The 26,415-nt window shown below is 36.1% G+C and overlaps 2 protein-coding genes across 5 annotated transcripts in view; both read left to right on the top strand.

The window, feature by feature from the left end:
• The window catches only part of WDR72 (WD repeat domain 72), a 220,893-nt gene that overhangs the window by 153,508 nt on the left and 40,970 nt on the right, over positions 1-26,415 (top strand). The gene's annotated exons all lie outside the window — the stretch shown is intronic.
• On the top strand, positions 7,949-8,404 carry LOC102152523 (uracil phosphoribosyltransferase homolog). Its single transcript, XM_038580463.1, has one exon. The coding sequence runs from the start codon at positions 7,949-7,951 to the stop codon at positions 8,402-8,404; it is 456 nt and encodes a 151-aa protein (XP_038436391.1).

Here is a 26,415-nt window from a genome sequence, read left to right as displayed (position 1 = left end):
TAAAAGCCAACTATTAGTCAAAAATATAGGTTGATGAATGTATGTTTATAAATTGAAGACATTTCATTTCTTCCATAGTAAATTTGCTTTAAATATTGGTTTATTATATATGTTCACTTGTATTACAAATATTTCCAGTAAGCAAACACAAATCATTTTTATATTTAGCATTTAAGATGTATCTTAACTTGACCATTAAATCATCTATTAAATATTCAATTAAAATGGGTTTTGATCCATTTTTTTAAATTAGTGGTCAGGTATTCAGGGAAACAAGCTTGCAAGATATTTCTAAAACACAATTCACTTCATTTCTTGTTCTGTGTATTTTGTCAGAGAATGCCTTAATGTAACAGAAATCAGATTTGGTGTGTATTTTTACACCAAATCAAATTGTGCAGGCGCCACCCTCAGCTTTCTCCAAAACATTATAAAGGATAAGATTCCACCATGATATAGCTTAAGAAAGCAGCACCGCCCTGGAAGAAGTCCATAGGTGAAAAGTGAAGCTACAGGAGTATGTCTTACTGGAAAACCACGTGTCTTATAACACCATTACAGAATGGGATTTACAAGTTTACTTAGCTGAGTTCTGTCTTCTTCTGGAATCTGTATGTAAGGGATGTATGGTTTCTGTAGTTATTCTGTAGGCATAAATCATGAGTATAAAAGGTACTGAAAAAAATGTAAAAATGAAACTGCTAAGTAGTGACTAATGGTATAAAGCACTGAGAAGCTCCAGTTATAACTATATGAAGAGGGTGAAGGCATCATAAGTCATCTTATTTATTACAATTGGCAGGTTTCCCTTCCTAGTTGTATTGCATATGGTCTCATTTTTCCCCATCCTCTCCATGCTGTCTTCATTTCTCCAAATTTACAAGCCATAATTATACATTTTAATATTTTAAATCTATTCTTCTAATGTGTAGTGGTAATCCAAAATTATTAATTCCTTTTATCAAACAGAAATGGAAAAAGTCAAGTAAGCCTTCATAGGCTTTTCCTAGTGTGAAGTGCTTTTTTAAAACAGTGCAAAATTTTTCATTTTTGATTCTTAGAGAAAGAAATACATGTTCTCCCCATATACATAGTTCCTTAAATATCAGAAAGTTACTACAAAATAGTTTCTACACTATTAAGTAAATTGGGTTCTTTTCATCTTTATAATTGAAAATTTGTAAATTATTAGAAAAATAAAGTCAAGCTTCACCAATAATTTCTGTCTCATATGTAAGCATGAACATATGTAAAGATTTTTACCAATGACTAGTTTCTTTTTGTTATTAGATAAAAAATCTGAATTTGTGTTTTAAGACTTTTCTAAGCATCTAGAGCTTTTTTAAAAAATGAAGCAATCAATCAAATAGACAAACTGTATCTTACTAGTTTAATTTATAATAATTTACATATTACAAAGTTAAACACTTTGTTCAATGATATTTCAGTGAATTATGAGATTTGAAATTAAGACAGATGGATGACAGTCATATAAAATTTTGGTCTTGCCATCCAGTTCATTTGGTATATTGCTTTGGATATACTACAGTGAAAAAAACTGATGATTCACCCTGGTAAGCAGAATAGCACTTGTTACTGTATTTTTACATGAGTAAAACTGCCCGCTACTAACATGAAAACACATACACACAGCCTCTATAATCAATGATACGTTTATATGTTTAAGTATAAGTACAGAGATTAACCTTGGATCTGCATACAACAGTTATTTGGCAGCATAAGTCAATGTGTTTATAGTTTCCAAGTTTATTAAAAATTAGTGTAAAAATTTGTCTTTTTAAATTCACAGTTCTTTAACAAAATCTAGAGTATCTTTTTAAAAAGACAGTTTGAATCAGATGATTCTGTAATACCCTCTGAGAAATACTGAGATTCCATGCAATGTAGGTTGGAAACTGCTGGACAGCATCATGAGGAGAGGCTGTATCATTTCTTCACACCATACACCTGGTACATTGCATCGTGGCAACTACAACAAATACTTGCGCAGTTATCTCTGTTCTATTTTTTTTTTAATGGCCACGTTTAACTGTATGTTTTGTTAAAACTAAAGAAGGCTGATCCTGTGATTTGAATAGCCTGAACTGTTGTCTAGCTGCCTTGTTTCAAGACTCAAGCTATATAAATCACACACCATGTCCCCTCGGAGTGCACCCTTACACTTGCCCGTGCCTCAGTTTAGTGCCCAGCTGGTGCTAAGCTAGCTGCTGACTTGCACAGAGTGGAATTCCAGGAAGTCGTCAGAGCGGGCCATTTTCCAATAATGCTCCCTGGCATGGACTCAGTTCAGGGCTCTTTTACAAATGGCTATTACACTGAGATCATGATGAGATTTCCTAGAAGTACACGCAATGCTTTTCACTAAAATTCCTAATTTGAAACTTTTTGTAAAAACGAAGGTTTCTCTTGCATTTTTAATGTCACATAACTATATGTCAGTACATTTAGTGTCCCTTTAAGATATGGGAGTGCTTAGATCTCTTGGAGATGTGCTTTTTAAAATTAATTATTTTCACTTTGTATCACTTTGTTTTAGATGTCAGGCTTAAATTTTACTGGGTTTTTATGTCTTTCTTCAAGATGGTTGAAGAGCACAGTCATGCTAAGTTATTAACTGTCCCTATTAGTTCTATCAGTTACTGAGAGTTTCTGATGAACAAATGTTGCAATACGTACCCTGGACACGGGGCAGTGAGCTTGGGCTTATCTCAGCCTAGGTTGGTTTGTCAGAGCCTACCATAGCCCCCACAACCTGAGGAATCTAAAGCACATAATAAAGTCTTTCAGTTCTAGATGTGATCATCATGCTATCCAGGGTGAAATTTAGGTGTAGAAAAATAAGTCTTCAGTTCCATCTTGGGAAGAGGACTGACTGCAGCTGTTGGCCCCTACTCTTTGATCTTTCTGTTATAAGCATTTGGTATTTATTTGATTTTCATTGTATTTATTGGGGGAAGATGGGAGGTTAGAGATTGTATAGTACTTGCCACATGGGTGGTGTTCAGACAGTAAGACTCCCAGGACCTTCAAGTCAAGAGCCTTTGTAAGTCACTGAATCTAATCCCTTGTTTTTCTGCCCAGAAACCTGAAGTCAAAGAGGCCCAGTGACTTAAGGTCATACAGCTAGTTATGGAATGAGACAGTATTCTAACCTAACTCTGCAATATTTGCTGATTTTTTTTTTAAAAATGTGCCATTTAGTATTTTCCCTTTCCTTCTGGTTGTTCTTGTTTTCCCATCAGATTTAATGTTTCTCCAGTAAGTGGCAGAGGAGCCACACACAAAAAGATATGGAAACCAGTTTGCATTCCTCTAAGTCTCAATTGATGGGCTTTAGAGCCTCAAAGTCTAGCTGAAACTTACAAGGAGGGTACCTTTCTCTTTTCCCCCTTCTAATAGTAAGACTATTCCAGCAAGACTTACTGATTTTGGTCAAGGTATTCTTTTTTTTTTTTTTTTCTAAGATGTTATTTACTTATTCATGAGAGACAGAGAGAGAGGCAGAGACACAGGCAGAGGTAGAAGCAGGCTTCCTGCAGGGAGCCCAATGTAGGACTCGATCCCAGGACCCCGGGATCACAACCTGAGCCAGAGGCAGTTGCTTTCAACAGCTAAAGCAATCCTATGAAAACAAATTTGTTCATAATGACTCTTCTACAACCCTTCAGTGGTGCAGTACCCTCTTTCTTCTTTAGGTTCAACGGAACATTCAGACTTACAACAGGACCACGCAGCACACCTCTCCCTGTCTACTGAGAGGGAGAGACAAAGACTGGGAGCCACAGGTGTCTATAGGGCAGCAGTGGGCCTTGCTCATCTGGGAGTCCCTATAGCTGTCTAGCAGCTTAACTGTGGGAGTCCCTTGTAGAACAGCCTTACAACTCTGGCAACAATTCTGTAGGCATGGCTTGCTAGGTCCACTCACAGGGAAGCCTCAAGCTATGATAATTAACATTTTTATGGTTCATGTAGAGTTCCTTGTGGTCCAGATAGAATTTACCAATAAGAGGCCATTTTTACTATCAATAATGTCACCCTGAGATGTACTTAACATTCTGCCTTTATTAAGTTCCCAAGGGAATCCAGCTAGAGTTAACCAAAGGTCAAGTTCTTATGAAGAAAATAAAGATTTATTTAATTATTTTTAAAATTTTATTGTAGTATTTAAAAAAATTCTTTAAGCTCACGTGACTTCCCTTTTCTCTAGGTTAAAGTGCATGTTATTTAAATGACTCACAAGAATCATTTTTACCTGGCCACTGTACACCTCTCTAGTCCCATCTTGCGTACTCGCACCAACCTTGAACTCTACAAATTAGCACACCAAATCCTTTCAGTTCCTCTAAAGGACCTGTCCCGATTTGGCTCTCATCCTTCACACATGCTATTCCACCACTCATTTATTTATTTAAAAATTTTTGAGTGCCTCTCATGAGTCAAGTGGTAAGCAAGGCTCTGAAGATACAATGAAAAAGACAGGCTCGTGGAATCCACACCCCTTGCCTGAAAACCTTTCCCCCACTTTTGCCTGAGAACTTCATGTTTCAAATGGAATATTATCTTCTCTGTGATGCCCTTTCGCTTTCCCTAATATAGGTTAGGTAGCCTGCCCTATATTTCAAATACCACCACACTGACTGCCCTGTAATTGTCATTGCCTGGCTTCTTGTCTACTACTCACGAGACTGTGAGCTCCATAATGGGAAAAGTATATGTGTAACTTGCTCACCATTATATTTGCAATATTTAGGTCAGTGCAAGGCATCCAAGAGATTCTCAAAAATATTTGGTAAGCCAAAGTGACAATTCTAGGAATTCTAGAATTATAATATGCATTTAAAACCACAAATACTATATTTCTAGAGCCAAAAATTCAGATATTTTGGACGCAGATGCCCACTAAAATTTATGGTAGAAGTGGACTATTTTTATTTTTAAAAAATATATTTATAAATTAAAAATAAGAGCAATAACATTGTGGAAAATTAAGTAAATAGTTTTTGTGTTTTTTTTAAATGTTGGCCACTCAGAATCAAATCACTCGAATAAAGCAGTCTCTAGAAATTACTACCACACATCTGAGTAGGAAATATCCCATTCTTTCCAAAATAACTGGGTTATTCTAAAACCTAAAGGCAATGTTAACATTAGTGGACAAATAAAGAGGTCAGTAGGGGCTTCAAAAATTCAGAAACAAACCTAGGATTCTCATTTTCACTTAATGTAGTCTTTGAAGTTTGTCTTGACAACCAAAGAAAAGAAATTATTTCTCATTAAGAAATCATATACAAAAAAAAAAAAAAGAAATCATATACAGATGGCAACTGTGAGGATAAACATCCTTTCCTGGAACTATTTTTCCTGGAATTTACCACATGAATTCCAATATAAAGCAATATTACATCACATGGCAGAGTATACCTCCTACCAGTTTTCCAAAAGTTATGAAAAAATGCTCTTAAATATGGTAATTTGTTATATCAGCCATCCATAAAATCAAAGAATATGATATTGAGTCATAGCTCAGAAGCCATATCGTTGATTGACTGAGATAATGTAGTCAAAGACATTATATTCTGATGGTCTGAGAGTGCAGGGATAGAATTTGGAATAGTTTAGGTCAGTGGATAGTTAACATGCCCATTTAGGCTTTTTGTCTCAAATATCAAATATCTTAAATGAGTTTGGAGAGGTGCTGGACTACATTCAATTTGCAATCAAATTCCCTTAATAAGATTTTACAGTGAAGAAATTCTTCCTTGCTGATTAAAATAAGAGCCATAATTTTGTGAGTCAGGTACTGACCAAAGTCCTTACATAAGAAAAGACAGCACATTGGAACCCAGCCACAAACAGCCCGGGTGCGTACAAGTAGCATCCTAGTCTTCTGGAAAGAAGAGTGGATATTTCCTACTCAGATGTGTAGCAGTAATCTCTAGAGACTGCTAAGTCTTAGAGATCTGGAGCTCAAGTTCAAACTACTCCCCTGTATGTGTATTCTGTTTGATTTACACAGTACTTCATGGAAGAAGAAAAAGAACTCAATTGCCAACATGTAAAAACCAGATTTTGCAAAATAGTCTGGATTTCTGCCTCCTCATGAAAAATAGCAAGAAATGCTATTTATTTGAAAAAATATTTATTTTTCAATGACACCGAATTGTCATTTTAGTGTGACGATGTGAGGCTGGAGACAATAGCAGAGGGCTGGGAGAGACAACCTTTTCTGAGTGAGTGTGTGTCCTTTATGTCATCTCAGTACCCACAAAACCTGCTGTATTCAGTTTTCACCCTGTTCTTACGAGAACGGGATTTTTGACTTGCTCAATACTATGAAGAGGTAGATTTAGCTTGAAAAATTCTGTGTGTGTGAATCTGTAGAGTTAGGGAGGAAGGAAAGAAAGGAATCATCATTTAATGGGCATCTAAATTTCACCCAGTGAGCCATGGGCACCACACAAGTTGTTATACATACAAAAAGGAATGAGACACAGAGTACATCAAGTGTGTCCTTTGCTGAGGGCAATGGTCACGGCTGCCCTGAACCCACCAGAGTTTCAGAGGATCTGGAGGCACTGTACCCTACTTCTGTTTTCTGAATATCCTTAAAATTTCATTGTAAAATGTTCGTCTTGCTGATATCTCAAGGAATCTGTGAAAGATGCTAACAATGGGGATTCCTTTCAAGTGTGTCTGTCTTGGGAGACGTGGGGAGTCCTGCACTGATTGACTTGACCCCAGCCAAACTGCTGTACTTTGAGGTACAGCCCTTGGTGCAGGATCTGACAAAATAACAATTACACAAGATCACAAGAGCTGAGGGGTTTAATCAGAATGCAGTCTCATGGGGGAGCAGAGCAGGCTTCATGCCAGGGTGGGGCCAGTTCGTGAATGGTTTTGTATGACACACTGTAGGAAACTGTCAGGTTTCTGATTTTAGTATTTTTCAGTATGGTCGATGGCTCAAAGATTGAAGGGGCTAAAGCAGGAAGGCTAGTTGTCTGTGTGGGCTCCAGAGACGTCTTCTTCCCACCCTGCTGAAGCTGTTGTCTATCAGTTCCACTCTCTGGATAGTTAAATAGACTAAATGATTGCACAGGTTTACCATTAGCAATTAAATCTTTGTGTCTCATGGGTGTTGACAGCACCCATTGAAATGCAAGGGGTTAAAACTAAACCAATTATGGGCATCAATATTCAAATGCAAATTTTTACCATTCCCCGATTTTAGTAGCAGCCCAAAATTCTTTGGTCTTTGCACACATCATCTAATTTAATTCTGATAACAACTGTGTGAACTAGAACCACCATCTCCGTTTTACAGATGAGGAAACTGCGTTCAGTCTCCCTTCTAAGATAGATGACTTGTTTGCATAAATAAAGCAGCATGTAGGCTCAGGCTATACCTTTCAAATGTCAACATTTAAGGCTTTTTAAACTCTAGGTTGATTTTTTATGCCTTGTAATAAAGCTGTGTGAGGGGACATATAGGGTTACTATATTTCAAAACTAAGGTGTTTGTGTTAGTAATTAAAACTTTATTTGCAGAACAAGCCCAGTTTTATTTCAATGCAGAGCATGTAACAAATACTATTGATTATAGCCTAATACATAAAGTGTCAGTACCCAGATAATAAAGCATCTCCTTGGCATATTGTAGAAACTGGCCATGAATCACTTCCCCGTGAACATTAAAGATTAAGTTTACATTTACCCTTGGGGGTTCATGTTCACTTGGCAGTTTTCAAATATAGTTAGTAGTGATTCTCCTGTTGACTTTGGAACATATAGGTTGCTACTCACATAAAAGAAAATCTGAGCGCACCTAAGGGAACCTACGGAGGCCTAGGGGTGAGAGGGCCCACCTAGGTTAAGAGTTTGGAAATGTCCGGGGTGAATGGGAAGGACAGTCAGTAGGGGGGACTTCATGTTTTCTGTGGATCGATTGATCAGACTTGTGGAAAAGGGATTGAATCAGCTGTCATATAAAGAATGCATGGTGACCACCCCAACAGGATACAAGTATGAAGGAGTGAAATTTGAGAAGGGAAATTGTGGTGTCAGCATAATGAGAAGCAGTGAGGCAATGGAACAAGCTTTACAAGACTGCCGTCGATCCATATGCATTGCGAAGATCCTGATTCAGAGTGATGAAGAGACACAAAGAGCCAACATATATTATGCTAAGTTCCCCCCAGACATTTACTGGAGAAAAGTCCTTCTGATGTATCCAATTCTCAGTACTGGAAATACTGTAATTGAAGCTGTAAAGGTTCTTATAAAACATGGAGTTCAACCCAGCGTTATTATCCTACTCAGTCTGTTCTCTACTCCTCATGGTGCCAAATCAATCATTCAGAAGTTTCCTGAGATCACAATTTAAACTACTGTTGCGCCTACACATTTTGGGCAGAAATACTCTGGGACAGACTGAGTTACCAAAGGAAAATTACTTATCTTGTGTAATATTACATTTAATGTTTGAGTTTCTACTTGTTTTTTTAATTCACTTGAGGAATGGCAGAGAAAATTTTGCCTTGTAATTTTTGGGAGTGAGTATAGTAAAAAGGAAATATTTGAGGTTTATTTAATTTATTTGGTTATTTCTTTACTGTTGGTACCAAATTCAATAGGGAAGCACATACAACTCTTAGAAAATATTTTAATAGCATTCTTATGCAAGTTGATGATCCCTCAGGGCATTGAAACTATTTCCTAATATTTTTTTTAAGTAGGCTCCACACCCAGCATGGAGCCCACTGCAGGGGCTTGAACCCACAACCCTAAGATCAAGACCTGTGCTGAGATCAAGAGTTGGATATTTAATTGACCGAACCATCCAGGTGCCCCAAAACTGTTTCATAATTTTTCAGTCTTTCAGTTTGGACATCGTTTGCCACCACAGTAAAAGCCCAAATGAAAGTCCATTCTTTGGTCCACTATAGTTTACATTTTGTTTAGTTTCCTTTTGGTTCTAGGGAAATTCCATGTTATGGCTGTTGTCACCTTCTTCTACTCTTTACTTCCCAGTACTATACATGCTGGTTACTTGGAGAGGATGAAAAAGGAATGCTTCCTGGAATTTTACATTTCCATTAATATCCTCACTCTATTAGCAGACCCAGGTTATATGGTTAGCTCTTTAGTCAAGCCATTGTTTTTCATGGCTCAATTCCCATCCTGTGCATTGTTGGTAGATGCTTTGCCAATACAATGCAGTGAAGAAGATGGTGAGTATTTTCAACAACTGAAACTGTCAAGTTAATTTACATAGATAGATTGAACCAGAGATATCTGGATGCTGACAAAGGTGGGCTAAGTACTGTTAATGCCATCAGTGCCCTAGAAAGGAATTTGTGGGGTTTTTCTGAGGTATGGGGGAAAGAACAGTTTCTTGCTGAATTTTATGACCAATAAGTACACTAAACTGCTACATTTTTAATTTGGATATTTCATTCAATTTGGAAATGAGTTCTTTTGCATACTTGTCAACTGTAACTGTAATAATGTTAAAAGTACCATGATATTTTTTAAATCCTTAAGATTTATACATGTTTACATTTAGGCCTCTGAAAGGAAGACAAACTGTGATAGAAATCAGTGTTTGTGTTCTGAAACTTGCTTCGGAAATCCTGATCTTATTTTACATTGATATTAAACATTTAACAGTGAAAAAAGAAAAGAAAAAGAAAATCTATGACTCATTTCCTTATACTGCTTTTCAAAATACGTACGATCAAAGCATAACATATGTAAATTACATGCAAACATATGCACATATAAATTTATATATATGCATTATGTTTAATTTTCTGATGCTTAATTTTTAGCAGCCTGTCTAAATACATTCTAGGACAGTGTCCAATGGAAGTCTTCCTTGTACTGAAGTGAGGGCTTGATGTGTGAATTGTTTTCATCCTACCTAATACTGCCATCATGAATACCTTATGTCCTCCTATTCCCTCTCCATATACACTTTTCCATATCTAAGTACAGAAAAAAATAAACCGAATATATCCTATGGAAATTTTATGTTAATTTGTTTTATAGAAATTTTTTTAAAGATTAAATATTAGGAAATAGTTTCAATGCCCTGAGGGATCATCAACTTGCATAAGAATGCTATTAAAATATTTTCTAAGAGTTGTATGTGCTTCCCTATTGAATTTGGTACCAACAGTAAAGAAATAACCAAATAAATTAAATAAACCTCAAATATTTCCTTTTTACTATACTCACTCCCAAAAATTACAAGGCAAAATTTTCTCTGCCATTCCTCAAGCGAATTAAAAAAACAAGTAGAAACTCAAACATTAAATGTAATATTACACAAGATAAGTAATTTTCCTTTGGTAACTCAGCCTGTCCCAAGATTTAATCTGTGTCATTTGCCCTATTTCTCTAATATCTAGGTCAATGCTTGCCAACATTAGGCCATGAGTATTTGTTGAATGAATACATGAATTTAACTCAAAGACAGTCACCTACAGAATGATTATCATTGCCTCTGCATGAGCTTAGCCATGTGTAGAAGGCATCTCCTCATTTAGTTTTCACTTTGGTTGAATGATTTGCATTAGCAGTTCCACTTGTGGCTAAATTTTGAATTAAGCTTGGATTTTTAATTGTCACTTAAAATATCTTCAGAAGAATTACACTTGGATGTAAAACTGAAACAATACGGCCTTGGATTCAGAAGACTGCCTTTCACACGAAGAGATATGATTGAAGACTGTAGAAATAGGTAAATCTTTTATAAGACATCACCAAATTTTTAATCTGGAACTATCCTTATAACTGACTCATGCATTTTAAAGGACTAAGAAGCTTCCAGATGGCTTTCAAGAGGATCTGCTTAACACCTGGGATATGTCACTTAATTAAAGATATTTTTAAAATATAAAACTATGACATCAACATATAGAAAATACAAATGAAATTGATTATGTTAAAATTGATAAAGGAGTTAAAATTACAAGCAAGAATCACAAAAGCAGTTCATCAAATGACACTGTACAGAAAAACAACAGCCAAGAGTAAATCTGAAAAATTCTAGCCTCTGAACTACATTATTAGGATATTGGAAAAGAAAGGAAATTGTATTATATGAATAGTATGCCATTGCGAGACACAAAGTTAAGGTAGTTAATGTTTGAACGTCACAGAAAGAAAAAATAAAGTTTTCTGACGCATTTGCTCTCAGAGTTGATTGGCACTATTTGGAAGGCATGTCTTACTTTTGTTCTTCTCTTGCTAAGTACCTCATTTTGTCCAAATGACACCCCTAAATGTGTATGTGAATATGTGTATATTTCCTTTATCCCAAGATACCATCAATTCCTAATGTAATATCAATTTTACAACCACTGTTAGGCTGAAGGGAATAATACATTAACTGACTACATTTAATAATAATAAGAAGAAACTCCAATCACTATGGAAATTTTGTATTTGTAGTGAAATGATAAAAGATGTGATTCTCCAACAAGGAGAGCCCTACTTGCTACTGGAGATTGATGAGGTTCAGGAACATTTCCAGAAGAGCAATACCTGGAGCACAGCATGGATAGTGATAAAAGACCCAGGCTTTTCTTTATCCCAGTATCAGTCACTGGCCTCAGGTCACGTGGGATATGCAACTATCTGGGCATCTCTAGTCAAGTTGTCTTCTCTGCTTAGGGCAGTTTCCAGAGAAAAGTCAAGAGTTTCTGGCAGAAGTTCTCTCTCTCTCTTCCACAGATTTTTTTTTTTTAATGAAGTCAAATTTATCATTTTTATCTTTGATGAGTTGTGCTTTTAGAGTCAAGTCTAACAAAAACTGCCTAGCCCTAGATCCTGAGAAGTGTCTTGTTTTTTTTTTTTTTAATATCAATATAAGCTTTTAAAAATAGAATCCTTCACTGTGAAAGAAAGATATCATACAAAGAAAGAGAAAAAGAGAGTATGTGTACCTACAAAAACATACCATCCTTGCTGGAAGACCAACTCGCTTCTACTGTATTGTTGAGTGTGAATCACCTTTACACACTTTGAAGACCACAAAGTCTACCTACTTTAAATGTTCTTTTTTTGGCAATTTATCATTACTATAAAGATAAACAAGTATACCAAAACAAAAAAAGTAAAGACATCTGAAACAACGCAAATTATAATCACTCACTCACATAATGATATCCTGGGGCAGGGGGGCACATGATAAATGAGATCATTACTCTTGTGAGAGCAAACTTGAGTACTCTGTGAGGAGGGGCTTAATTAAAGCTACAGAAACCATATTTCCTTATAAATGTCTAGGTGGCTCATTCTCTGTGCTTACATTGTACATTTGGTCTTATGAATGCAAATAAATGCCTCATAAGCCAATGCACAGATGGAATTCCTGACATATGGAATTCTTGTAATTTGAATGGGTGATTCAGAATATGACTAGGATGATATCAGTCTTGGCTCTATATTTAATATTGAGTTTTAGCCAATAGACACATGCTTCAATACTATTGTAGTAGACAACTCTCAGGATGCCTGTTGATGCTTCCTTTTCTTTATAGCCTGCACATGACCTTTCAGAGAGCCTGTACCTACAGTGCAGATGCATGAGCTACTGGTCATGTAACCTTGTGACCCTGCTCATCTCTAATTGGACCAGGAGTGAGTAGAGACCTAGGACAAAATGAGATTTTCTGTCCCCAAAATTGGAGGCTGGGAATGTAGAAGCCCAATACAGTTTCTATTTGATATAAATCAGAATGATCACATAAAGACAGGGATGGGATGGCTATAGTAATTCAAAGCATAGGAGGCTCAATCTGTAGAGAGAAAGAAGAATGATCACGTGTGCAGAAAGGAACAGACCATATGTCCTGTAAAGAGGAAAGCAAACCTTGTACTTGTGTGTGTTTCAGTGAATCCCCCACTGTGGTTAAATACTCATGAGTTCTTCCAATTCTTCTATTACCTAAGACAATTTGGTAATTAAATATTATTTTACACTTTAAATATATCATAATCAAAAAGTCCTCTACTCTTTGTACTAGATCCCAAAGACAATGGGGATTTGTTATGTGCCAATAGTATCTTTGAGTTATATATGCTTATAATATAGGTTGCCTTGACAGAAGCTAAATGACCAACTCCTGGGAAGTAGCTCTACATATAGAGTTGTGTGATATTTGAATGAAATGCTCTATAATCTGACTACAAATGATTATTAATGTTCTTAGAACAGAAATTGACATAGAATTTCTAAGCTATGAAGTGAAACAGTGACTAGACGAAATAGGAATATTTTGCCTCAAAAGATTTTATCCTTTTAACATTTCATGTTAGCATGAGGGACATGATTAGTGAGCACCCTAGTGAAAAGGGGAAAAACTGTTGGAATTATTCCAGAAGCCAGAGCAAGGACCATTGCTAGACATATTAGGGAGGTTTGTGTACAGTACTTTAGGAAAAATATTCACACTTAGACCTGTTGAATGATGAACCAGTCTGCCTCATTGTGTAATGAGCTCCCTCTTATTGCTGTTCAAATAGTGGCAATCAAGAAGTCTGAGTCACTGTTTTGAGTATGAAGTTGGTTAGAAAACCCCTATTTTCAAAAAAAAAACAAAAACAAAAACAAAAAACCCTATTTTCTACTCTATAGAAATTGACTTCCTTTGGAACATCTTATGAATCTGCAAAAACAAAAGTTTACCTGCTTAAGAGGTAACCTCCTTTAAAGCCACTGCTCTTGGTCTCAGGGTGTCAGCACCCCCAAAAAATAAGTAAATAAATAAAGTTGCAAAAAAAATAATAAGGTTGCTGTTTCCAAATGCATATATGTGTGTGATTCATATATATGTGATTCAAATGTTAAATGTTAAAAATGTCTTTTACATTTAATGTAAATAAGACCACCTATTTTAAAAAATCAGGTATCTATTATTATTATATTTCTAACATTTAGAAATATAAGGAGAGTTTACTTAAAATAAACTTAGGAGAAAAAAGTGTCTAAAATCAAAGCTTGATTTGGAACATTCTAAATAATCGATAGTTTTTTGTTTGTTTTTTTTTCTGTTAAAGGCAACCAAGAAAAAATAAATAAATAAAGGCAACTAAGTTTGCTATGTTCAGGATAATGAGCAATTGATATTGAAGGTAAAACTTGATAGAATGGAGGAGTATTGAAGTTAAAGAGATTCCTAATAAAGCTTAGATGTAGGGAAGCCCAAGTGGCTCAGTGGTTTGGCGCCACCTTCAGCCCAGGGTGTGATCCTGGAGACCCGGGATTGAGTCCCACATGTGGCTCCCTGCATGGAGCCTGCTTCCCCTTCTGCCTGTGTCTCTGCCTCTCTCTCTGTGTGTGTCTCTCATGAATAAATAAATAAGATCTTTAAAAAAAAAAAAAAAAAAGCTCAGAAGTAATTCAGTTTTTAAAATCTATTTATAAAATAGAAATCTGGCCCAATAATCTAAAATTATGTATTAAAATTTAGCTATTATTTTCACTTAAATATTAATAGTATATGTTAGATATTTAATTGGTTTTTTTAAATGTTTTAATATTACAATTTTATTTATATAATTTTCAGGGTGTCTGTTCCTGTAACAATCCACTTAAATACATACAAACGTTTATATTCTATATTTGATTCTAATCATAAATTCTCAACTTTGGTATATTCAGAAGTGGAATGTGAGATATTATTTGTAATTTATAAGACAGATTGTATAAACTGCTAAACAAGAAAATCGTTGTCATGTCTCCAGGCCATGCCACATACTAGGTATGCTACAGAGACTGTTTGACCACTTTAAGAGAATGTATTCCCTTTGAAAAGAGGTTTGTTTTTTGTTTTTTTCCTTAGGAGGGAATTGGGGAGAGTGGGCAGGTTGGAATTTTTCGAGACTGAATCCATCAGTTGACTGACAGCACCTACATATTCTTCCCCCCAAATATATTGTATGAACTGCATATTACACAATCCAGGCAGTCTCAGAAAATCTATACTCATTTCTCCATTCCAAATGTGAAGGTCCCCCTTAAACCTCGAAGACTCCTGGAAGGATTTACAGGGAAAATATAACGAGACTGATTTTCTAACACGTGTTGGACACACAGCTCACATAAACCTTCGGGTAGCCCTCCATAGATTTATATGAGGTGGTGCAGGAGAATTCTCCTAGCCATTCAGTGCAACTCTCCTGCTTCTGAGTTATGTCAGGTACATAGGAATCACTCCCAGACATTCTCCCGGGACTACAGCCTTGCCTTTAAATCCTCAATTTGACACTTTTCTGCATGGTTATTAGAGCTTTAAAGAAATGTATCAGAACTCTCAGCTAGCTTAGGGAAAGCGATTTTCCCCTAAACTATCACCTCCACAAGACAGTACTGGTGCAGATGTGTTAGGAACCTATTTCTCCCTTGTGTTGAGGGAACATTTTATGAACATTACTTTCATAATACATGAGAATCTTAGAAGTGAAAAAAAAGAGTGTTAATAATTTCTTTGTAAAGTAATTCAAAGTGTTTTTGTTTTAGTTTGTTTTCAAAAGTTTGGCTTGGGGATAACATTTTCTTCTGATTTTCCTTCCTTTCTTCTTTTCTCTTGGTTTATTCTTAGTTTCTTTCATGTTCTCCTCATCTTCAACCTGTTCCTTAAATATTGTTCCCTGGGTGAGCTCATCCATGCTGGTGACTCCCCAGCACAGTGGCTGTATGTCCCCAACTACATCATCTCCAGACCAGACTGTTCTGCTTCTCAGACAGTAGGATATCTTAGACTGCAGCTCCTACCAGCACTTCAAACTAAACATCAGTTTTATGCCTTATATCCCTCCCTTGCTTCCCAGTTGTAAATTTTGTTGGTTCCCAGTCTTGGCAGACAATGCTGATCTGTTCCTTTTCTTTATGTCCGGGATGCAGTCGGTTGCCCAAATCTGTCAATTCTGCCTCTTTGGTAAATTACAAATGAATCAACCTTTGTCCATCACAAACAGGATATTATAGTGGTTCAAAGCACTTGCTATGAACCAACAGTTCAGTGGATTTTAATCCCAGTTTTGCCACGTACTACTTGCATAAACAAACCACTAATTAATTTAAGAGCCTCAGCTTTATTTTGTTTGTTTGTTTTGCCCTCTGAAACCAGAAATAACAATAGCTATCCATCAGTGTTGTTGCAAGTAATAAATGTGATAATGCAGTTTGCATGCTCAGCACAGAGTCTGGCCTATAACATATACTCAATAAGATCCTTATCTTTCCACATAATCCATAGCAGGTTATCTCTTCTTAGCTAACTGCTGAGCTTCTAATCGCCCTTCTTTCTTCCTATCTTACCTACTCCAATGCATCCATTCTCTGCATTGCAGTGAGGGTTATCTTTCTAAAATATAAGCCTAGGCAGGTCATTCCTTCTCTTAAGACCCTTGATTTACTCCCTGGGTTTCCCAAGATAAATGTCAAACTTCTTTATGGAGAGTAAGGAAATAATCCTTTCTTCATACAGTGCCAGGGATTGTAGATTAGTACAGCCTCACAGAGAACAATTTGGCAAAATCTACCAACATGTTAAGGGATGATACCCTTGACTCCAAAATTCTATTTCTTGGAGTTTAGATAAGTGCACAAGTTTGAAATTACTTAGGTACAAGTTTATTCTTTATGGAATTGCTTTTAAGAGTCAACAATTGGATAAAAGCTAATTGTATACCAGTGGATGAATGGTAAAATAAATCATGGTATATGTATATACCATATACTATATGCAGTGTTTACAGAGGGTAAGATGTGGTGCAATCACTAAAATAATACCATGCCAAAAATGCAAGTTATAGAACTATGCATATAATATAGCTTATTGTTAATTTCTTGGGACAGGGCATTAGGAATATATGTTCAAATATTATCGTATAGGCATTTAATATTTTTGAAAGTGTTAATGGTGGTTTTTTAGCAGAAAGAGAAATGGGCAACTGGAGAAAGGATGGAAGGAGAGCTTTTAATTATATATCCTTTCTACACACCTCATTCAATGCACATGTGTTCAAAATATAAATTATAAGAAAGAGAAACAGATGTCCTTCATGACAAGCTCCTTCCAACTTCTGCAAATGGATCTCTTGTCTTGGCCTCTTGTTTTTTAAATCAGCTATCTCGGGTCCCCGGAGCTCTCCTTCTCAGACAATTCTATTGCTGGGAACACTTTCCCCCATCCTCCCTCCATTGTGCCCAGATGAGGCCTGTGAAGCTTCTCTGCCACCTTTTCGCAAAACCTTTTCTGGGCTTTTAAGATTGAATCAGTTGCTTTTTTCCCTATACACTCCAAAGCACCCACACTTATTATTTGGACTTGGGAAATTATCTTGTAGACCACTGATTATCTGTTAGAATTATCTGGAGTACATGTTAAAAAGGTATATATCTGAGCCCAGCTAGATCTGTTAATTCAGAATCTGTGCTTGTGCACAGAATTTTCATTTTTCTTAAGTTCCTGGCTGGTTTTTCTTTGCAGTAAGCTTTCCATTGTACTTGCCTGTTTTCCAGTCTTGTCTCTTTCCACTAGGTTGTCAGCAGGACTTATCCTCATTTCATGCATGTAGCAATGTGACTAAAAAATAGGGGTGTTCAGTAAATGTTGAAGGAATGAATGCCAACCTCCTGAATAAGACTTTGGCTAGACTAGTAAAAATAATTCCTACAATACTGAATGTGGATGCTGATGGTGAGAGCAGCCAAGTGGCTTATCTAAGGCCATGTACACTGTGTGGTTGATCTGGAGATAATTTCTTTAATGTTCAATTTTAAATTTCTACCTATTTGATCTTAGGAAAGGAAGCAAAGGAAATAATATATAGCATGCCTACCAAGTAATTTACATGGTATTTTTAGACATACTTTGAGGTATGAGAGCATAGCACACAACTAGAAATTTTAGATAAGCATTTGGACAGATTTAAACATTTTTAAGGGTGCCTCAGTGACTCAATTGGTTAAGTGTCTGCCTATAGCTCAGGTCATGGTCCCAGGATCCCAGGGTCCTGGGATCAAGCCCCACATAGGGCTCTCTGGTCAGTGGGGAGCCTACTTCTCCCTCTGCCACTCACACTGCTTGTACTCTCTCCCTCAAATAAATAATATCTTCTTTAAAAAAATTAAACATTTTTCACAGGGACAGACCACAGGCTCTCCCAAGGAGCTCCGCCCTGCTGGTATCAAAAGGGCAGCAGAGGACTTTGAATAAATATGAAAACTTCCAAAAATAAAAAATAAATAAAGGTAAAAATAAAAAAATTAAAAAATTAAACATTTTTAAATGTATAAATTTAAGTTATAAGCAAAACCTTATATCTTTAATAGTATGTACCCCTAATAATATTTATAGAATATATTTTTATAACCTTAATAGTATATAATTACTCCATGTGAATTTAACTTCAAAGAAATCAATTATCATATTGGGCAATTCTAGCCATAGTAAGGTGATAGCCATTAGACCTCTTGTTTATTAAATTCTGTTGCAGATAAAGGTGCCAGAAATAAATTAATGATGGCTGTAACAGCTGGGCTTTCTTGGTTATAAGAAAAATACCTTGACATATTTTTTGACTCTGTGATTGGTCTACATTTCAAGGGTATAAATTAATCTTCAGAAGATCCTAAAGAATATCTTCCCTGGACACTTCACTTATACATCAAGTTGGCCATGTTAGCAATCTAATCACAAACCTGTAATTCAGTGGACAACAATTTCTTATTGTGAACAGCATAGCAGCTTTTACTATCATTTAGGTCAGCCCAAGATTGCTGATGCACCGTATGTTTCAGGCCAGGGATGATGGATGGCGAGCTCTGATGCCCATCCCTAAGTGATTGGAAAGATGGAAGACACACAGTTCACTTAAGCTTGCTTACTATTACATCAAGTAATCAGTGTGATAGGCAAGCCTGTGCTCTTTATGTCATCCAACCAACTTTCTGCAGGAGCAGTATTTCACATTTAAAAAAAAAATCTTAAGAATTGTATTCCAGCTAACATTCTTATTACTAGATCAAACAGCTTCTCCTCAGATGTGGGTGTTAATGAATATTTTCAAAATGCCTTTGTTAAAACACACATATATTGCTTTTCTTTATCTTACAGCTCAGAGTACATGTGCCACTGAAGTTATAAGTAAAAGATGCATATTTGTTTTTCTTAAGTTTTACTCAAGCCAGGAAGAGAAAGAGGCTGTTAAAATAGTTTCACACTTTCTATGCCAGCCTGATTTCCAATTTAATAAATTAGTCATGTTAGCTTTTAATCATAAAGTTGCAAAGATTTGTCTTTGCTGAGACTGATTGACAAAAATACTGTTTTCTGAATCTCATCTGACCAATATCCAACACAAATAATTAGGGGCATCTTCCTAGCTACTATTCTGTTTTGTGGGAAATTTCTTTTCAAAAGTGATACAGAAAAACCAAGTGAATATCTTAAATTGTCAATTTTGCACTAAGGGCATAAATCACTGAGGTAAACTCAACAATATTCCTCTGCTTTTATTGTTTGAGACACTGTAATTTATAACTTCAAGCAAAATGTTTCATGGAATAATTAGATGTATCTTGATACGATTTAAGTCACTTAGGAAGCACAAGGCATAGAAGACCTTAAAATTGTTCATAATTGCTCATTTATTTTCTAAACAATGTCATAATGTAAGTTTCTTTGACTTCTAGAGTACTAGTATTGCCTGCCATCCCACACCATGTCTAATTTTAGCTTTGAGGAGGAACGAATGCTGAAGTCCATTTATCTCTTGCGAAGGATTTGCAACAAGGGATAGGAAATCACTTCTTACTTGAAGCTTTAGTTTATTATCAATTCTAATTAGCATAGTTTCTATATCATCATTTTTCTTTCCTATTTATGTTTATATGTACACTATTTACATAAATGACTTGAAGATGCTCATAAGAAAGATGGGTAATATAATAACATCCATTACAATTAATCCAGCACTGTGATTGTTAAAGCATAGACCAGTAGCATCAGCATCACCTGGGATCTCCTTAGAAATAAAAATTCTTGGGGCCCTTCTAAGACCTACTGAATCAGTGACATACGTTTTAACAAAGCCCCCAGTTGATTCTAATTCATGCTAAAATTTGAGGTCCACGTATTATTCTAGAGCCTAAACCAAAGCTAGGAACTAAAGAATGAGTAGAATGTGTGTATGTGTCTGTGTGTGTGTGTGTGTGTGTGTGTGTGTGTGTCTTGTTTGTGTCTGTGTCTCAGGAACAGAGGTGGCAATTAAGAGAAAATTATTGCACAGGTGAAAAGAAGCTATAAGGACCATATACACAAAGATTTAAGAGTGTAAGCTTGTAGTCAGACACAAGTGCTTTTGATTCCTGGATGTTTTGCTACTAAAGAGCTATCTGACCTTGATCAATCTATTCAATCCTTCCTTGTCTCAGTTTGCTTATATATAAAACAGGAAAAAATAATATTCCTCTGACAGTTAAATAAAAAAATATACAAGAAAAAGTTTAGTTCAGTGACTAGCATGAGATACATGTACATTACTTTTTAACTCACTCTTTGTTGCTCTTAATAAAAAATTATAATTAATATTATAATTTACTCCACTTAGGAACAAATGTAGGTGGAATCTGAGGGCATTGTGCTAAATGAAATCAGCCAGAGAGAGAAAGACAAATACTGTATGATATCACATATATGTGAAGTCTTAAAAAAATTAAACTTGAAGTTTGCTAAGAGAGTAGAACTGAAATGTTCTCACAAAAAAAAAAAAAAAAGAAAGAAAGAAAGAAAAAAAGGAAAAATAACTATGTGAGGTCATGGATATGTTAATCACTAGGTTGAGGGGTCCTTTCTCAATGCATACATATATCAAACCACCACAGCATACACTTTTAAATATCTTTCTTTTGTACCTGTCAGTTATACCTCAATAAAGCTGTAATTATATATATATATATGTATTATAATTTACTTAAAAGATTCATATGACTATTTGAGCTTCCTAGCAGCTGCTATAAAAAGACAAACACAACAGGTTACATAGCTCTGATAGGAATGGTAGTGACTAGCTCCAGTTACTCATGTGAAATACCTGGGAGAGTAAAAAAAACAAAACAAACAAACAAAAAAAAACAGTGGTTAGACCCAACGGTCAGAAATTCTGATTGCTGTACTATAGAGCACTTGCATGTCAATTTTTTAAAAATATTTTATTTATTTATTTGAGAAAGAAAGAGCATGTGCAAGTGTGGGGGGGGCGGTGGCGGGGAAGCAGAGGGAGAGAGAGAATCCCAAGCACATTACACACTGAGCACGGAGCCAACACAGAGCTCCATCTCATGACCCTGAGATCATGACCTGAGCTGAAACCAGGAGTCAGTTGCCTAATGGCCTGAGCCACCCAGGCACCCCTGACATCTCAATTTTTGAAGAGGTCCTCAGATGAACCTAAAATATAAGCAAGAGTGTGCATTACTTAGTGCCTTAAAGCAGGGCTTTTTTTTTTTTTTAAGATTTTATTTATTTATTTATTTATTTATTTATTCATTCATTCATTCATTCATTCATTCACGAGAGATACGGAGAGAGAGGCAGAGACACAGGCAGAGGGAGAAGCAGGCTCCATGCCGGGAGCCCGACGTGGGAATCCATCCTGGGACTCTAGGATCGTGCCCTGGGCCAAAGGCAGGCGCCAAACTGCTGAGCCACCCAGGGATCCTAAAGCAGGGCTTTTTAAACCTGATTAGTTCTATGAATCACCTAGGAAATTTGTTAAAATGCAGAGTTCTTACTTGCGTGTGGTGAGGTCTTAGTCTAAGAATCCAGTAGGTACAGTTACTTTGATTAACAAGAAATTGAGGTATTAGGAAATATGTAAATTCCTAGAAAGAAGCAAACCATCTTCCCCCTTTCATCTATGAGAGTAAATAGAGCCAGAATGAAGCAATACATGTGCTTGTTTTATGTAGAGGAATATTCTCATTGCCAAAGGCCTTAAACAAAACAACACTGATATACTTTGACTATTTTTTAAGCCTAATTTATTTATTTTAGACAAAGGGTGTGTGCCCACAGGGGATAGAGCTGAGGGATAGGGATAGAGAGAGAGAGAGAGAGAGAGAGAGAGAGAGAGAGTCTTAAGCAGACTGTGCTGAGCAAGGATCCCAACTCAGGGCTCAATCTCACAATCCTGAGATCACGACCCAAGCAGAAACCAAGAGTTGGACGCTTAACCAACTGTACCACCCAGATGCCCCTGACTTTATTTTTCATAACTACTTTGCTTTATATTTTTACATTTGGGATATGAGTTTGGGTTCTGAATAGATTAATAGCTTTTAATGTCTTTGTTTCCTTTCTCAAGAAATTTAAAACTAGAATAACAATTCCTGATATTTTCGGGGGGAAGGAAGCAGAAGTCTAATATTAGGTTTGGGTTACACACTTAAATTTTAGAAATAAATATATCCTCATCAGAACTAATTTCAGATAAAGCCCTTTTTGTTTAATGTAGTATATCAATTTATTCATTTATGAAAGATAGAAATCTAAGTGTTCTGAATGATGCAATTTATGATACTCAAAAAGTCTAAATGTCAATAAAATGCTTGGCCTTAAAATGTCAATAAAAGAGTAGAATTTGAAGATTTCTTATCTTCTAATCTCACACAAAGGGTTTGGTAAGATCATCTTAATGTGAGCTCTGTTTGGAAACAATGTATAAAAAGATAGTGTGGAAGACTAGAATCTTCAAAAATTATTCTAAAGCAAATCTTTCCTTTCTCCTTATTTATTCCCCCTCTCTCTCTTTGGAGGACAGGTACATAAGAATGAATTTAAGAGAATGGAAAGTGGTTATTTTGAGATTAATACATTTGGTTAATAAGAATCAAGCTAACAGTGGTCAATGCATTTTACTATTTCCTGTTAAACTTCGTAGCAAAACAAATTTCAGGTTTTGAAACTTACTAAAAGCAGCCGAAAAGTTGCTGGCCTTTTCTTAAACATCACTCAGAAAGGTGTCCTTGCAGTGTGTAAAACTCGTTCACTATTTTTAAAGCACAAAATTAAAATAAGAATAAATACAGCCTCCTGACTTCCCCCTGATTTGGGACGGGGTGGGGAGGGAGGGGCGGGGATACCACCTTGCATATTAAGGTCATGCCACTGAGCATCCTTGCTTGGACTCATTGGAGTTACAACGTGAGCAGGAAGAAAGATGTAGATCAGCATGGGAAACCTGCCATCACACACAGTGGCAAGGACAAGTAAAGAGGCTGAGCTTTTAACCTGTGCAGTCTTCTGTCCTTTATAGTAAACCTTTAAAAAAACAATGTGAAGATGGCAGGCCCTTATGTTAAACACAATGGCTGGTTGGTCAAGTCAACCGTGTGCATCAGAAAGTAGCAGAATATGGAGCAAGGCGCAACCTCAATCTGGGCCGTAATAAAGTAGCTGTTCATCTGTGGTCAGAGAGCGCCATGAAAGACCTTGAGTTCCTTCACTTTATTTTGCAGAAAGCCATCGGACAGCTTTGCATCATCTAGCTCTATCAATCAAGGACCTCAACCGCTGCTCGCTGCTGAAAGCTTTCCTGTTTGGCTCTGTTTTTTCACAGACAGCTCAATAACTTGTCTGTGGAGCTGTGATAAATGTGCCATGTGCTTCTAAACTGTCTCTTTAACACTGGACTGCATTTCAACCTGTAATGCTTGTGACTAATTGCTTGTATCAAAGGCTTTTTATTTATTTGTAATGATTATCCAATAGGCTTATCATTTATGTTTCTCACTCCTCTTCATGAAGTGATTTTATTTTAAAGTTGCATACAGCAGACTGTCAGCTAACTTCTAATGTAGCAGCTTTTGCTCAATGAATAAGCTGTCAAGTTAAGAGAACATAATTGGCAAACCCCAGTATATAACCAGAGCAAGTGCAAACTCCTAATGATTTTTCTTTCTCTTTTTGTGATCGCTGTACATCAGCCATAGTTTTAAACACCAACTTTATGGCCACCTACTGTGGCTGTCAGAACGGAAATTTCCTAGTGGTTTTGTCCTCTTGTGTAAGAACAGTAGTCAGGATCACAAAACCTTCTTATTTGGGCACAATTGCCAGTTTCTGCTAAGGAGGCCCAGAATAGAGCTATTATAGTAAATGAATAACTTCTCACTTTGAAAGAAGGTGGTTCTTTCAGATCAGGTTGGAGGTCAATGACAGGGCAAGGAAAGGAAGCTCATATTGCAGCTGTCTGCAAATGAGCTTTTCCTACAGATACTGTAAGGGAAAATAAGAGTCTATTGGGGAGGCTGATCTTCACTTAATCTTTAAAAATATATTTTAAGAAGAAAGGAAAATCTGCATGCCTCTTCTTAAACTTCCATTGTATTTAAAAAAAATCCATACATTTATCATCATTAAAGATCATTCATATTGAGAATGAAGAGTATTTCTTCTTTCTAGCTCTGGCTAAGAGAAAATGGAAATACAGTGGCTATAACAGAGTCCATGCCTTTCAATCCTAAGGAAAAAAATGCTAATAATCAAGCAGAAAAATACCCTAGCAAATTATTAGTAAATAACCCATTTAAGGTTGCTATTCCTTTTTGATTTTTTGTTGTTGTTGACTAAATGCTTGTGTTGCTTTATACATTGATTAACTGAGAGATAACTGCTTTTCTGCATGCCTGGGAGTCCAACTCTCCAAAAGAGGTGATTTAATTTGTGAAGTACACATTTTAAGGATATAAGTAAGTTAAGAACTACAATGTCCTGTTGTTTGAAAAATCAAAAAGAAAAAATTTCATTAAGAGACTTTTATTCTGAAACCATTTTCTTGAGTCACGATAAAATCTTCTATCAAACAAATGAAACCAAAAGGCAGGTGCCATTTACTGCTGTGAATTAGAATAAGCCAGCCTCATTCATTGGCTCATTGGGAAAGAAGTTGCACATAAAATCAAGAAATCATCTAAATAAAGTTTGGGAATACTTTATAGGGTCCTCTCTACACAGCAACCTAGTGGGCGGACTTTTAAGCTTTCTGAATTTATAAATTAGGAAATCAATTCAACATTGCATTAAATATACTTTAATGGAATGCTGAGTTGCTAAATCATCATTTTGAGAACTAATCAAATAATCCTTGTTCCTCCTTCACCCCACCCCTAAAGCCATTTCCCTAAAGAGCAAAGATAGAGGATGGTATCTACAGACTAATATTTAATGAAGTTTCAGTTGTCTAATAAGATTTGGTACATGGAATTTATAGATTTTTTTCCTGATTTTTAACAAAAATATTGGACTACCTAATGCTGCACCTGTAATTTAGTTTATCTTGAACAGGTGATCTACTGGAGCAATCTCCAAAAAAAAAACTGTTGGATGATAGGAAGAGGTATTCTGGAATCAAATATGCCATGGATAATGTTTAAAATGTGGCAAATAAGGGTATACTATTACAAGATAATTGTTTGCTATTAAGATTGGATAAGGCATTAAAATTAACAATGGACACTATAAATTCCTATTACAAAATGAGCAATGGATTCCAAAACACATTTACGGTAGAAATGGAGCTGTGTCAATCAGTGTCCATGGAAAGACCTCAGATTGGGCTTTTGTCCTGAGCTCTACCCCACTTCTCCATGGTTATACCACTGCTACTATTTCAACATCATTTCTATCCACTTTTCAATATAATCCAGATAAAGCAGTGAAGATACTAGAAGCATTTTTTTTTCTTCAGGATTATATACCAGGGTTTTTTATTTTTCTCAAGTCCATTTCAACAAAGGTAATAATTGCTGTCTCTAATGCTTTTCATGGACAATATTATGGCCTATTTCATTTGTTTTCATGATTCACAAAGCAGACAGCAAGATCTGGAGGAAAGTATCTGTTGTTTTACTGTCTTCTGGGCCTCAAAGGTTGGCTCTGACTGGAAATGTTTTTCATTGTAGAAGAAGTACAGAAGACTGGTTGCTCCTAAGTGAGAGATGCATCAACCGGTAGTGGTTCCAGCAGTGATGTGTTGAGGAGTCTCGTACTATGTCAGGGCTCACTGAGAAAGGCTGCAGCGATAGGTTAGTAATCTCTACCAGGGGCAAGGGATGGGAACCCCAGGAGGGAGGAGACAGGGGATTGGCACTTGACAATTTAAAGTAGGAAATATAGTTGGCATGTCTGTAGAAATGTACACCTATATATGTGTGAGGCAGTGTGTTAGTTGGATGGAAATGAATGTTTGTATCCTAACATCACTATATGTATCACTTTGGTTGGCCTCCTTGGGCTTTAGTTTCTTATCTATAAATTAATAGTAATGATACAAGAAATTAATATATGTAAAACATTTTTTGAATTGTAATTTCAC

This window comes from Canis lupus, chromosome 30 (genome assembly GCF_011100685.1).
Source record: "Canis lupus familiaris isolate Mischka breed German Shepherd chromosome 30, alternate assembly UU_Cfam_GSD_1.0, whole genome shotgun sequence".
In the NCBI taxonomy this organism is placed as follows: domain Eukaryota; kingdom Metazoa; phylum Chordata; class Mammalia; order Carnivora; family Canidae; genus Canis; species Canis lupus.
The sequence above is the reverse complement of the archived record's forward strand: the minus strand, read 5'-3'. Positions and strand labels throughout refer to the sequence as shown.

Excerpts from the sequence above, each read along its gene's own strand:
- LOC102152523 (XM_038580463.1), top strand. The coding sequence starts at position 7,949 with ATGTTTTCTGTGGATCGATTGATCAGACTTGTGGAAAAGGGATTGAAT.